The 10588-nt window shown below is 49.9% G+C and overlaps 2 protein-coding genes across 2 annotated transcripts in view; one reads left to right on the forward strand and one right to left on the reverse strand.

The window, feature by feature from the left end:
• Positions 1–10588, reverse strand: part of LOC119406954 (neural Wiskott-Aldrich syndrome protein) — a 48645-nt gene that overhangs the window by 21542 nt on the left and 16515 nt on the right. The window contains exon 2 of the mRNA XM_037673755.2: positions 716–969. Coding sequence (XP_037529683.1) covers positions 716–853 — 138 coding nt within the window. The 5' untranslated portion in view covers positions 854–969. The remainder of the gene's footprint in view (positions 1–715; positions 970–10588) is intronic.
• The window catches only part of LOC119406955 (6-phosphofructo-2-kinase/fructose-2,6-bisphosphatase), a 163377-nt gene continuing 154176 nt past the window's right edge, over positions 1388–10588 (forward strand). Inside the window, exon 1 of the mRNA XM_049419961.1 lies at positions 1388–1575. The gene's annotated coding sequence lies outside the window, so the exon portion shown is untranslated. The remainder of the gene's footprint in view (positions 1576–10588) is intronic.

Genomic DNA, 10588 nt, shown 5'->3' on the forward strand with positions numbered 1-10588 from the left:
GGCGAGGCGACCTAGTTGACGATTTTTCGACGCGGCGTTTGCCTTCTCCCTACCTGTTTGTTCGCTTAATTGCCGCCTTCGAGTCCGTTTTTACGCCCCCTTCTTTACTTTTCCCCCCTCATCTTTCGAACGGCCCGATTCGAACATCGATTTGTAATTTGTCACAGGAAAAGAAAAGCGCGCTAGAGAGAGACGCTACGGGCAAGACACGCCTGTGGCCGGACGCCCCAACGGCCCTTAACGACGTTCGTGGAGATAAAAACACTTGCGTTCCACTCGAAACAAGCAGGCCCATTCGCGAAACGGCCGGGCTGGCGCTTATCGTCGCACCGCACCGTGGGAGACACTGAGCGACGTATGGCTTTATCCCTCGTAAAGGTGGTTTGGCTGGTTGTCACCCAAAACTTTTGTTGGTTGCGTGAACCACAGAGGAAGCGAGATACAGGGGGTCGTTCGCTGGACTGTTTGCTCTCGTCGGCTAAACAAAGCTGCTGTCATCACTGCGGCTCTACACCGAGGATGACTAAACAAACACACTCTCTCCAGTTGGGGTCCGGCGATGACTATGATACGCCGCTCGAAGCAGCGGGAAGCTGTAGGCGATGGCAGCCGAGAAGGCAGTCTCGAGCGAGCCCTCTTGAGTCACTCATGGGGCGACAAAGAGCCAATTGAGAGACGTTGAAACGTCCGTGAGGCGCCTTTGAGAGGTCCTTACCTGCCATTTGCGATCCCTGCAGGCCGACACGACCGTCTCGTTCTCTTCGGCCGTCAAGTGAACCGAGCCCCGCATTTCGGTGCTGGGACGGTAAGCGTTGCGCGTTGGTTGCTGGAGGTGAGACATGTCGGCTCTCATGGGTTCCGCGACGGTGGCAACGACGACGAAGGAAAGATCGCGACCATCTTTCACAGTTCCGTTCGGGGAAGCGCCCGCCGCTTGACGGAAACGACGACACACATCGCACACAGCAACCAGCGCCCGATGGCTGCAAATAACTTTGCGCTGGCGAGTGGCGACTTGAGGAACTGGATTGGCTCGACCGGTCCTGGCTTCGCCGTCGACAGACTAGCGGCGTGCGCTGGCATTATAGCCACCCTTGCGCGGTGTGTACTATCTCTAATTTTATTCGCTAAAATAATTATTACAAGGCTTTAGAAACATAAACTGTACGACTATTTCTTAGTTCTACTAGTCTAAGAAGTACAATTTCTCCGCCAACTGGTTTAGAATGTTATCTTATAAATAAGGGTAATTATCTGAGTTTCAGTTAATATTGTGTACTTAATCTGTTTCTTTTTGTAAGTGCATTTATTGCCGATTGACTAGTTAGAACATAGGCGGCAACGAATACTAAGGAAATATCTCGGTTTGTTTAGTAGCCCGACCTACCGCCAGGTGTTGCGGCGATGCCTAACGTTTACAGTCAGCGTCGGCCGTCGGCGCGTGTGTCCATCTCATTCATTGCAAGTAGTGTCAGGGGCCGTGTTAAGAGATAGGCGAAACTAACAGTGCAATCGTCGCCCGTGGCATGGTCAGCAGGTACAGCAGCACCGGACCCAAGCCATTTCCCATTCGAGGTAAGTCAACGGCACCTGTTGCCGCCAACGTGACGCAGACTCTCCGTTCGCTACGCAGCTACCGGAGTGATCCCGGAGTGCCTCGACAGAGTTGTAGTACCTTAGGCCTTTCGAATGAAGCACGTCTCTTCGACGTCCAGTTTTTGCCGTATCCCGTGTAACGGGACGATGCGATTGTTGTGGATAGTTGAACGCGGTGTCGTAAAACCGACACGATTGGCATTGTCTCACCGGCGGCGGGAGTTTCGCGGAGAAAGGCGGACGACGCGAATGTCTCGCGACCCGTCGGGTTGGGTTGCCGGTGGAAGTTCCCCGGGATCGATGATAGCAGCCGTTTGGCGAAGCACTCACGTGATTCCTGTTCTTAATTCTTAATAAACATTGTACGGCGTGACCGTACGTGTTGCCGGAAAGACGCGTCGCCTCGAATACCGCAGTTTTTCATTCTCGTCAAGTGTGGATTCCAGTGTGTTTTAAGAAAAAAGGGAAGGGGCATCGATCGAATGTGCGGTGTTTGCATTGTGTTTCGGTTATTCTACAACGTCGCCCCGGCGGGAGCATTGAACGTCACTTCAAGGTCTATGCACAAACGGAGTTGCACAGACAAAAAAGGGAGTCACTGTTCGGATGTGGGGTTGAACGACTTGCAAGCATCGCCCGCGCCCTCGTTAGGTGCTTGTAACCGTGAATTCGCTCACTCACTTTAGGTTCCCCGTACGTCTAGTTTCGCTTCACGATGCGGAAAAGCGGCAGAACGTTGAGAACTGCTCGATCTCTGTGAGGGCTATTCCTACTACATGCTTAGGAGTCTCACTGGGCTGAGTAAGCGGCAGGCTTTCAGTTTCGCTTGCTGCCCAAACGATCGCCAGGAATGCATCTACGACATTGCGTAGTTCGTTGTTTGCATGATTTACGTGATTAATACTGGTGCACACGAGCACTTTTGATCGTGATCACGCGTAATCGGGATCGAATTTCTCAATCGTGATTGGCTTCTTTACGCGAGGTGCAGATGGATCCGATCACAGCTGCGAAATTTGATCTCGATCGTGCTTAATCGCGATCAGCAGTGCACCATGTGACACCGGTATGAAAACGATGAACGTCACTTTCGGTTCGCACATTATCTTCTTTCTTTTCTTTTTTACGATGTGCGACATAACCTTTTTTCCGTTTGTGGTCATGAGACGGGCTAGAGTGGACGGCGGTCGAAGGAAAACAGAGGGAAGCTATTGTGGGAAAACTTCGGATCTCAGTGGCCGTTTGTGTGTTAACTTCACACCACGCGCTCTTCACGTGCAGAAAGTTTTGTTTATTTCGGGTTTCTCCGGCCGTCCGTTCGACACATTTGTTGACGTTCAGGCGCCGGTCGTAATTGCCGGCGATGACCTTTCCGCGATAAGCGAGTTCGATGGTGGGAAAAAAAAGAACGTCGAAAAACCCTCTCCGCTGTCGTTGCACGTGAACAACACGTGAAACTTCACATGTGCGACACACGGGACGTCTGTGGTGTCGTTTGTGTGTGCGCAGCTTTTAAAATTCACCTCGCTTTAACCTCTTCCTCAAGTCTCGCTCACGTACATGAGGCCGTGAATTCGTAATCAACCTCCTTTCGTAAACCCCGTTGTTCCCGTCGCAGATATTTGTGATTTCAATCTACGGCTATCTTGAATCGTTTCCGACTTTAAAAGTGTATAGGCGTTAATGGCGATTACAAGAGAATGCGACGCCCGGGGGAGAGGCATTGCGATGTCGCCGTTGGTACAGGGGGAGCTGGAATAAATGATGCAATTGTTTAAAGTCTGACACGCGAGTGTTGGAAAACTACAGGTTACGAATTCCCGATTCTGAATGTGAAGCCACTTAATGGGATTTCTAGTCCCTTTTAACGCAAGGTAGGCATCGTACTCGCCACAGGACACACGCACACACAAACACACACACACACACACACACACACACACACACACACACACACACAACACACACACACGCACGCACGCACACGCACGCGCGCGCGCGCGCACGCACACACGCAGTGTGGAGTGATGTTCACAAAAAGGTCCACCCATGAAGTGGTGCATTGGCCCAAATATAACCGGTCAGTCAAAATTGCCCTCCATCCGTTTGTAGGATCGGCCACAGTGACACCCAAACCCATTCCTATCACGGCCACCTGGATAGGGGAGCGCGGCGGTCGATTCCAGGTGGCGTGCCTTAGTAAGGAAGCTTCCCAGTTGAAGAAAATGTCTCCCTGGTCGGAGCGTTTTCGCAAGCGGGGAATGTTTCTTGCTGAGAAACCTGCAGTGTGGATTTTCAGGTTGCTCCGTGGTACAAACGAGTCGATTACTATATTACCCCGTAACCAGGATTCTGTTGTGGGAGATGTGCTTCCCGTTCTTCACAGGTGGCCCACCCTTTTGGCACTAGCTCTTATTTTTCCTATGCCTCCTACAGGTCCGTTAGGTTGCAGAAAAAAACGGTAAGCAGGGCAGTACCTGAAAGCTGGTTTGTGAATGCTCATCAAAATCTCAGATAAAGATTCTTGGCAAAAGATAAGGCTGACCTTTGAAAGCATGACAAAATACCACAAGAGCCGTAGTTTCATTTAGACCACGCCTATATGTTGCAGATAGAGAGCGGCTCTTTATTAGGAAAACAGAGATGTTTGCCGGTGTCTGTATAACCACTGGGACATGCTACTCTGCATAGGAATGGGAAGGATTAAGGATTCCATAAGAGAGGGGAAAATTATATAAAAAGAAAAAAATATAAGCAAATATGAGATGTGCAAGTGAACCTGATATAAATATTTAAAACTAGGGGTTCAGGTAAGTTGAGGCTTTTCTTATGAAATGGACAATCAACTAAAGCTTTCCGACCAGGCAAATTTCAGAGAGGTGACTACAAAACCGGTCGCTGTTATGAGGGCCGGCATCGGACCTAATATGCTGTGCTTCCGTGAACGATCGTGGCAAATTATGTCCATTTGGCCGCCAAACAACTGTGCCTCGTTGTGGTACGCGGGGCATTCAAGTAGTATATGTGCTCCAGTGTCTTCATGGTGCAACAGTTGTCAGAGTAGGGACTAGTGGTACGCCCTAGCGGTACAAATAACTGTGTATGCCACGTTCAGTCGAAGACGATGATACAGTGTCTCTAGGTGTCGAGGAAGTGTTCGGGAAACTTTCGCTCCCACCTTGTGTACGCTTTATTATGTACAGAAACGGGACAGGCTTCTATCCCAGTGCTCCGCAGGGTGTCTGGGCGAAAAAAAAAATCTTAAGGATGAAGCTACCCGAAAGGACTCCATCCAGGAATTTCAAAAGAATATTTTTTTACGTAAGCGACGCCTTGAACATCGCAAAAAAAAAAGTACGCTGTCAAGAAAAAGACCGCCTCTGGAATCTGCCGTTGACCAAGATAACTTTCTCTGCATTGTAATGCAAAGAGGCTTGACGTACGGCTGCCTGCATTCTGCTGCAAACTTGCTTGCGGCCTGTGCGGTGGACGTTCTTTCGAACCACCCAAAAGATCTCTAACGACCCTGTACGTCTAAAGAACAGGCATGAGAGGACTTCTTGTTTGCGCCTGGAGCCTCTGTGTAAACTGCTTGCGAGTGACGTGCGGGACTTGATTGGGTGCAGCTGGCTGTTGTGGGGCGAGTTGTGTAGCAGCGACGTTGAAGGCAGCATTGTGCAAGCAAGCGTATGGTTTAAAATCTCTAACAAACTATGTATGGAAGCCACATTGACTGGGAACGAGTCCATACATAAATGTATTGGTAGTATCCAAGGAGGTTTTAAAAAAAAATTCTGGAGTGCAAACTTTCACAAGGTCTTAGCAGCAGACGTGAAGCCAGCATTTGCCTGGTGTTTACATCAATATCGTGCCCTTCTCGTGTGATACCCAATCAGAGATAAAATGCCATTGTTCTGGTAACGTAAGCGCTACCCGAAATATAAAATGAGAGATCGCTGTTCCCGCCGAAAGGAATATATCTAGATGAGTATTGGCAACTTGATCTCTACTAAAATTTGCCAAGACTAACGCTTCTTAAGGAAACCAGTAACACCAAGACACCTGTTGACCAGTGTCTGTCCTGGTAAGTTACTGATATTAAATGCGTACGGCGTGTGAGGCAAATACAGCCTTATTTTTTTTTTCGCTGTGTGCTAGCGTTTTATCGTGCCTTTATGTAGTATGATGGCGGAGGCCTGCCTTCACTTTCCAGACATAATTTCCTCTAGCAGTTTTCTTTAAACCTGCTTGATAAAAAAGTTGGCCGAAGCTTGCACTTCTGCGCGATGCAACGCGAACATACTTCTACGCCATGCCCACACTGTTAGACGCTGTGCCGAGCAGATTTAGAACATCTCATTTGGACGTGCACAGCTTTCTCGAAAGGCAGACGGCACATTCGTCATCTGCTGCACGCCTGACAGCTCTACGGAATATAATAAATTCTGACCATTAAGCGCAGAAAGGCCCGGGGTGTAGGAGAGGTCGACTGACTCGTGCGAAGGCGTGGCATGAAGCTGCTCATCACCCTTCAATCCTCTTTTCCTGCCTCATCCCCGACAGCTTCCTAGAGTCGTCCTTTTCTTTCAATGAAGGTCACATTCATTCAGTCTTCCTTTTTAGTTTACCAGTGGTGAGTAGTAGTATTCACCCAGTTTCTGTTGCACATGCCCGTTTATGATGACGATAGTTTTCTGATAGGCCGCACGAATTTCTGTGGCACATACCATTTCCCTAGTGTTGGGCTAACTGTTGCCTTCTTATTTTTTACTGGACCAGTGGCAAGTGGTGGATTTACCCCAATTTCTACGGCACATACCCGTCTATGGTGATCATAGTTTCGTGATACGAGCTACAAGAAATGATTTGCTAAACAGCTGCGCTGTTAGTGATAATTGTTGGAATTTAACGTCCCAAAACCACGATATGACTATGAGGGTCGCCGAGGGTTCCGGAAATTTCGACCACCTGGGGTTCTTTAACGTGCACCTAAATCTAAGTACACGGGCCTCGAGCATTTTCGCCTCCATCGAAAATGCGGCCGCCGCGGCCGGGATTCGATCCCGCAAGCTTCGGCGGGTCATCAGTCGAGCATCATAACCACTAGACCGCCGTGGAGGATTTAAACCTCCTTGATAGTATCCATAGCTGTACGCAGGGTTCTCCATTAAGCATCGTTTAGCTTATCTAAGACGAAGACGTAAAAGGGGGAGACACAGGCGTTTACGCGCAACTAAAAGATTTATTTACTGTGCTTCCATTAGGGGAAGCACATGTTCACAGCAGCCTCCCCCCCCTCCTCTCCCTTTCCCCATTTCCCATTGGTCGAGTCCGAAAGAAAAAAAATTACACCATCTCCCGCTAAAGGGGACCATGAGGCGATGCGAAACCGGAGCACTTGCACGATCGCGTTCCGTTGGCGTTCGCTGGGCATGCTGCCGACCTCGCGTCGTGGAACGCGAAGAGGAACACTACGCGCGTCGTGTCTTCCCTCTAGCCTGGCCGGTAATTCTCACAGGGCGAGCGGGGAACGCGGTTACACTGTAACGTGGTCTACAGGCGCGCGAGAGGGGAGCAGCGTAGGAGAGGAGAGAGGGGGAGGGGACGCGCATGCGCTGGCGCTCATCGCGGCGCTGCGCAGGAGAGAACTTCGGCATGTCGAGCCCGCATTTCAGAGGAGTCAACCGAAGCAAGCGCTGGACTGAACGCGCAGCGCTCTACCACTTGAAGGAGAGGTGACTAGAGGAAGAGAGTTGCGCATGCGCCGCGAGAGCAGAAGCGAGAACGCAGGAGAAGCGCAAGCAGGTGCTGGTAGTGAAGTGTAGAGAGTAACGCGCAGCTGTTGGAGAGAGGGAAGGTGGAGAGTTGCGCATGCGTAGTGTGAGTGCGGACTGGCACGCCGCGGGACAACTACAACTTTATTCATAAGGATTGTGATAAGGAGTCATGAGCTCGATGTGTGGGGCCCCAAGTCCAGGGCTCCACTGGCTACTGCTGCCTGCCTAATGTGACCTAGGAGCGCAAGCTGTACCTCCGGGTCAGAGCTAGCGAGCTGGGCCTCCCGTTGCTCGAAAGTATTAGATAGATTGTACTGGCCTAAAAAGGCATCTAAATTTGGTGGTCGGTTTAGGCATCCCCACGAAATGTGATATAGAGGTGGCGAGCCGCCACCCCACGGACAGGCGTGCCCATACAGCGTTGGGAAAATTTTGTTCAATCTTTGTGGGTTGGGAAAGACCCCCGTTTGAATCCTACGGAGGTCAATCGCGTCCTCCCCCCTCCCGAGCAAGAGATGCCTTCGCATCTAAAGAGAAAAACTTCGCGATGGATGCAAACATGAAAATGAAACGATGCCGTGCTCCTTACAGCGGCCTGTCTGTGGTCCCCTGCTTTCCGGGGGCAAAGAGAGAAAGTGAACAGTTCTTTGAATGCCACATCACGTGGTTCCTCGGCCGCCAGTTATCGTCAAAAACCTACATGGCTATAACCTTGCTGTTTTCACCGATGATGGGGCAGGTCCGACTGTGTAAACGTAGGGCAGAGTTGGTGCCTCTCTTACATGATTATGGGACGAGTGAAAGGGGGGGGGGGGGCGGAGCTTGCCACCTGTGCGCACGATATATGATAGTATCCACGTCAGCCTCTTCCTCCTCCTCTGAGCAGCGGCGGCTTCCTCACAGTGATGGGGGAATGGAATCTCGGAGGCCATGCTCTTTCCGTAAACTATCGGTGCGTCTCGGTAGCCATTTCTCTTTAGTGGGGGAAGGAGTGGGGGGCATCACATAGAGAACACAAGATAGAAGCCATTACGGCGCGAGTGTTTGTCAATATGGCTTTTAAGTGAGACCTAACGTTTTTTTTTTCTTTTGAAGTAAGCTACGTATTAATCAGTCCCAGTTAATTTGATCTCGGTTAATCCGATATTTCGCTTAATTTGAACGAACTGGACTGTTCGGCGAGAAACGCGAGTAGCTGCATATATTGCTACGGAATGAAAATTTGTTTAACGCGACAACACACCCGCATCGGTTAACTCGACCTACGCCGTCGCTCTCTTCATGCGCGCAGTGATTACGAAAACATGTGAAAACAAGATAAGTTTAGGAGACGGTGCTCTATACCGCTTCCCAGGTTTGACGCCGGTTTGTTTTTATTTTCTAGCAACCGATGCCTTTATACCCGTAAAGCCGCTTATTTCGTGCTGTGTCACGCTTAGGATAGCGCGTGAACATGTCGGCGCTCTTCGTCGCGCGCTGGTTGAGTCGCCTTTCGGGAGAGAGGAGCCGAAACGCATTGCAGGCTTTTAAATCGACGAAGGAAAGAAAAAACGAACTCGTTCATTTGTTACTGTTAATACGACCTATCGGATAATACGAGCACATCCTACGGTCTCGCAAGAGCTAACGTGAGTCGACGGTACCGCATATATACTTTATCGGTCTAAGCCGATTTAGTGTTTCTCCACAGTAGTTTCTCACGTGGTCTTCCGAGTTTGTTTTGGAGGCAGGGCATACAGTGAAATAAATGGTAAAGGGGCGTCTGCGGCGATACATTTGTGCACGGCAGGCTCCAGCTGCCTCCCCGTTTCTATGACGCCGCGCATGTTTAATGAGTAATCGCATGGTTATTGCACTTTATTCTGTCTATAAATAAAAAAATGAGTCTTACCTCGTGTAATATTCTATAGTCGGATACAACTTGAGAAGTCCGGAGAGGCCCTGCCCAGATGCTCAGTCTCTCTCATGCACTCGGCAACGTTCCCCGAAGGCGGGGCCACCGGCGGTCTGGCTCGTGGCGTCAGTATGGAGAGCTTTCCTATTGGGCTTAGGTTTGTGTGCATCCGCCTTTGAGAAGAAAATGCCGCAGTCTTCTAAATTTGTATCCGACTATAGTACCTCGCTGTTCCCTAATTATTGCAGCGAAACATTGTGGCGGGGGTGAAGGGGTAGGGGGGTGGGGCGGATGTTGTTTCAGTGTCAGTACAAACCCCCGAAATTTTTTGAGCGATTCATATCACCCTCTCCTCCTTAACCATTAGCTTTATTAAAGCAGAACAATGACTTCAGATATTATTTGGGCGCAGACTCCCTTTGCTACTTTTTTTTTTTTCCCGGCGGCGTATACCCTCCCCCCACTTTCCCCGGAAAAATAGTTCTAGCTACGCCACCGAATAGTGTGGTCATTTGTTGGCCAAGTGATGCTGGTATTGGCTAAATATGTGATATAAGGGTTGGATACCGTAGGTATAATAGAAACATTCCGTTCATTCGATATCAATTTCATGTTGCTCTTGAATAAACAACAACCTGTGTTGGATCTGCCTTATTATTATTTTTGTCTCTCCGTAAATAGATTATTAAATTTAGGATGCGGCTCTCTGAGCCCTCGCTTTTCTGCGCTGCATGCACCTCCTATATAGAGAGCTTTGCACTTACGCCATCGTGAGTGGAGAGGGAGGATGTTTGAGGGAGGAATATTTATTTCTGGTCGTTTCGACGTGGCGTCTTTCTCTCGTGCCCTGCAGAAGGAGGTCGCCGATGGCTATCGCGACGCTCGAGCGCCGTGCCGGCCGTGTTTTCCTGTATAGCGGCGGCGGCGTCGACGGCGTGGCAGGATGCCACCGTGTGGGCTGCTGCGAACAAAGGCATCGAAGCGTTCGTTCCGCACCCCGAGTTTCGCGTATAGGCACGCCTCTTGCGACACTGTGTTTGTCTGTGCCGCTGCGACCTGTCGTCGCGTACTCTGTAAACAGGTCGTCGATCTTTATTACGTCATTTGTTGGTTTATTTTTTTTCTTCGAAGGTATTCGCTCTTAGTCAGCGCGGTGAAAAACGGCTGGCTTGTAAGTAGCGGCATTGCTTTTTCTCCATGTATTGTCTACTTTCCTCGGCGTTCGTTTCTTTTTTAAGCACTATCCTCCGGGCCTTTGATCGCAGGGGTTCTTGTGAGGCCTAGAATCGCTTCACCCTTTGGTATATTCCCAGACAACACT

This window comes from Rhipicephalus sanguineus, chromosome 10, assembly GCF_013339695.2.
Source record: "Rhipicephalus sanguineus isolate Rsan-2018 chromosome 10, BIME_Rsan_1.4, whole genome shotgun sequence".
NCBI lineage: Eukaryota > Metazoa > Arthropoda > Arachnida > Ixodida > Ixodidae > Rhipicephalus > Rhipicephalus sanguineus.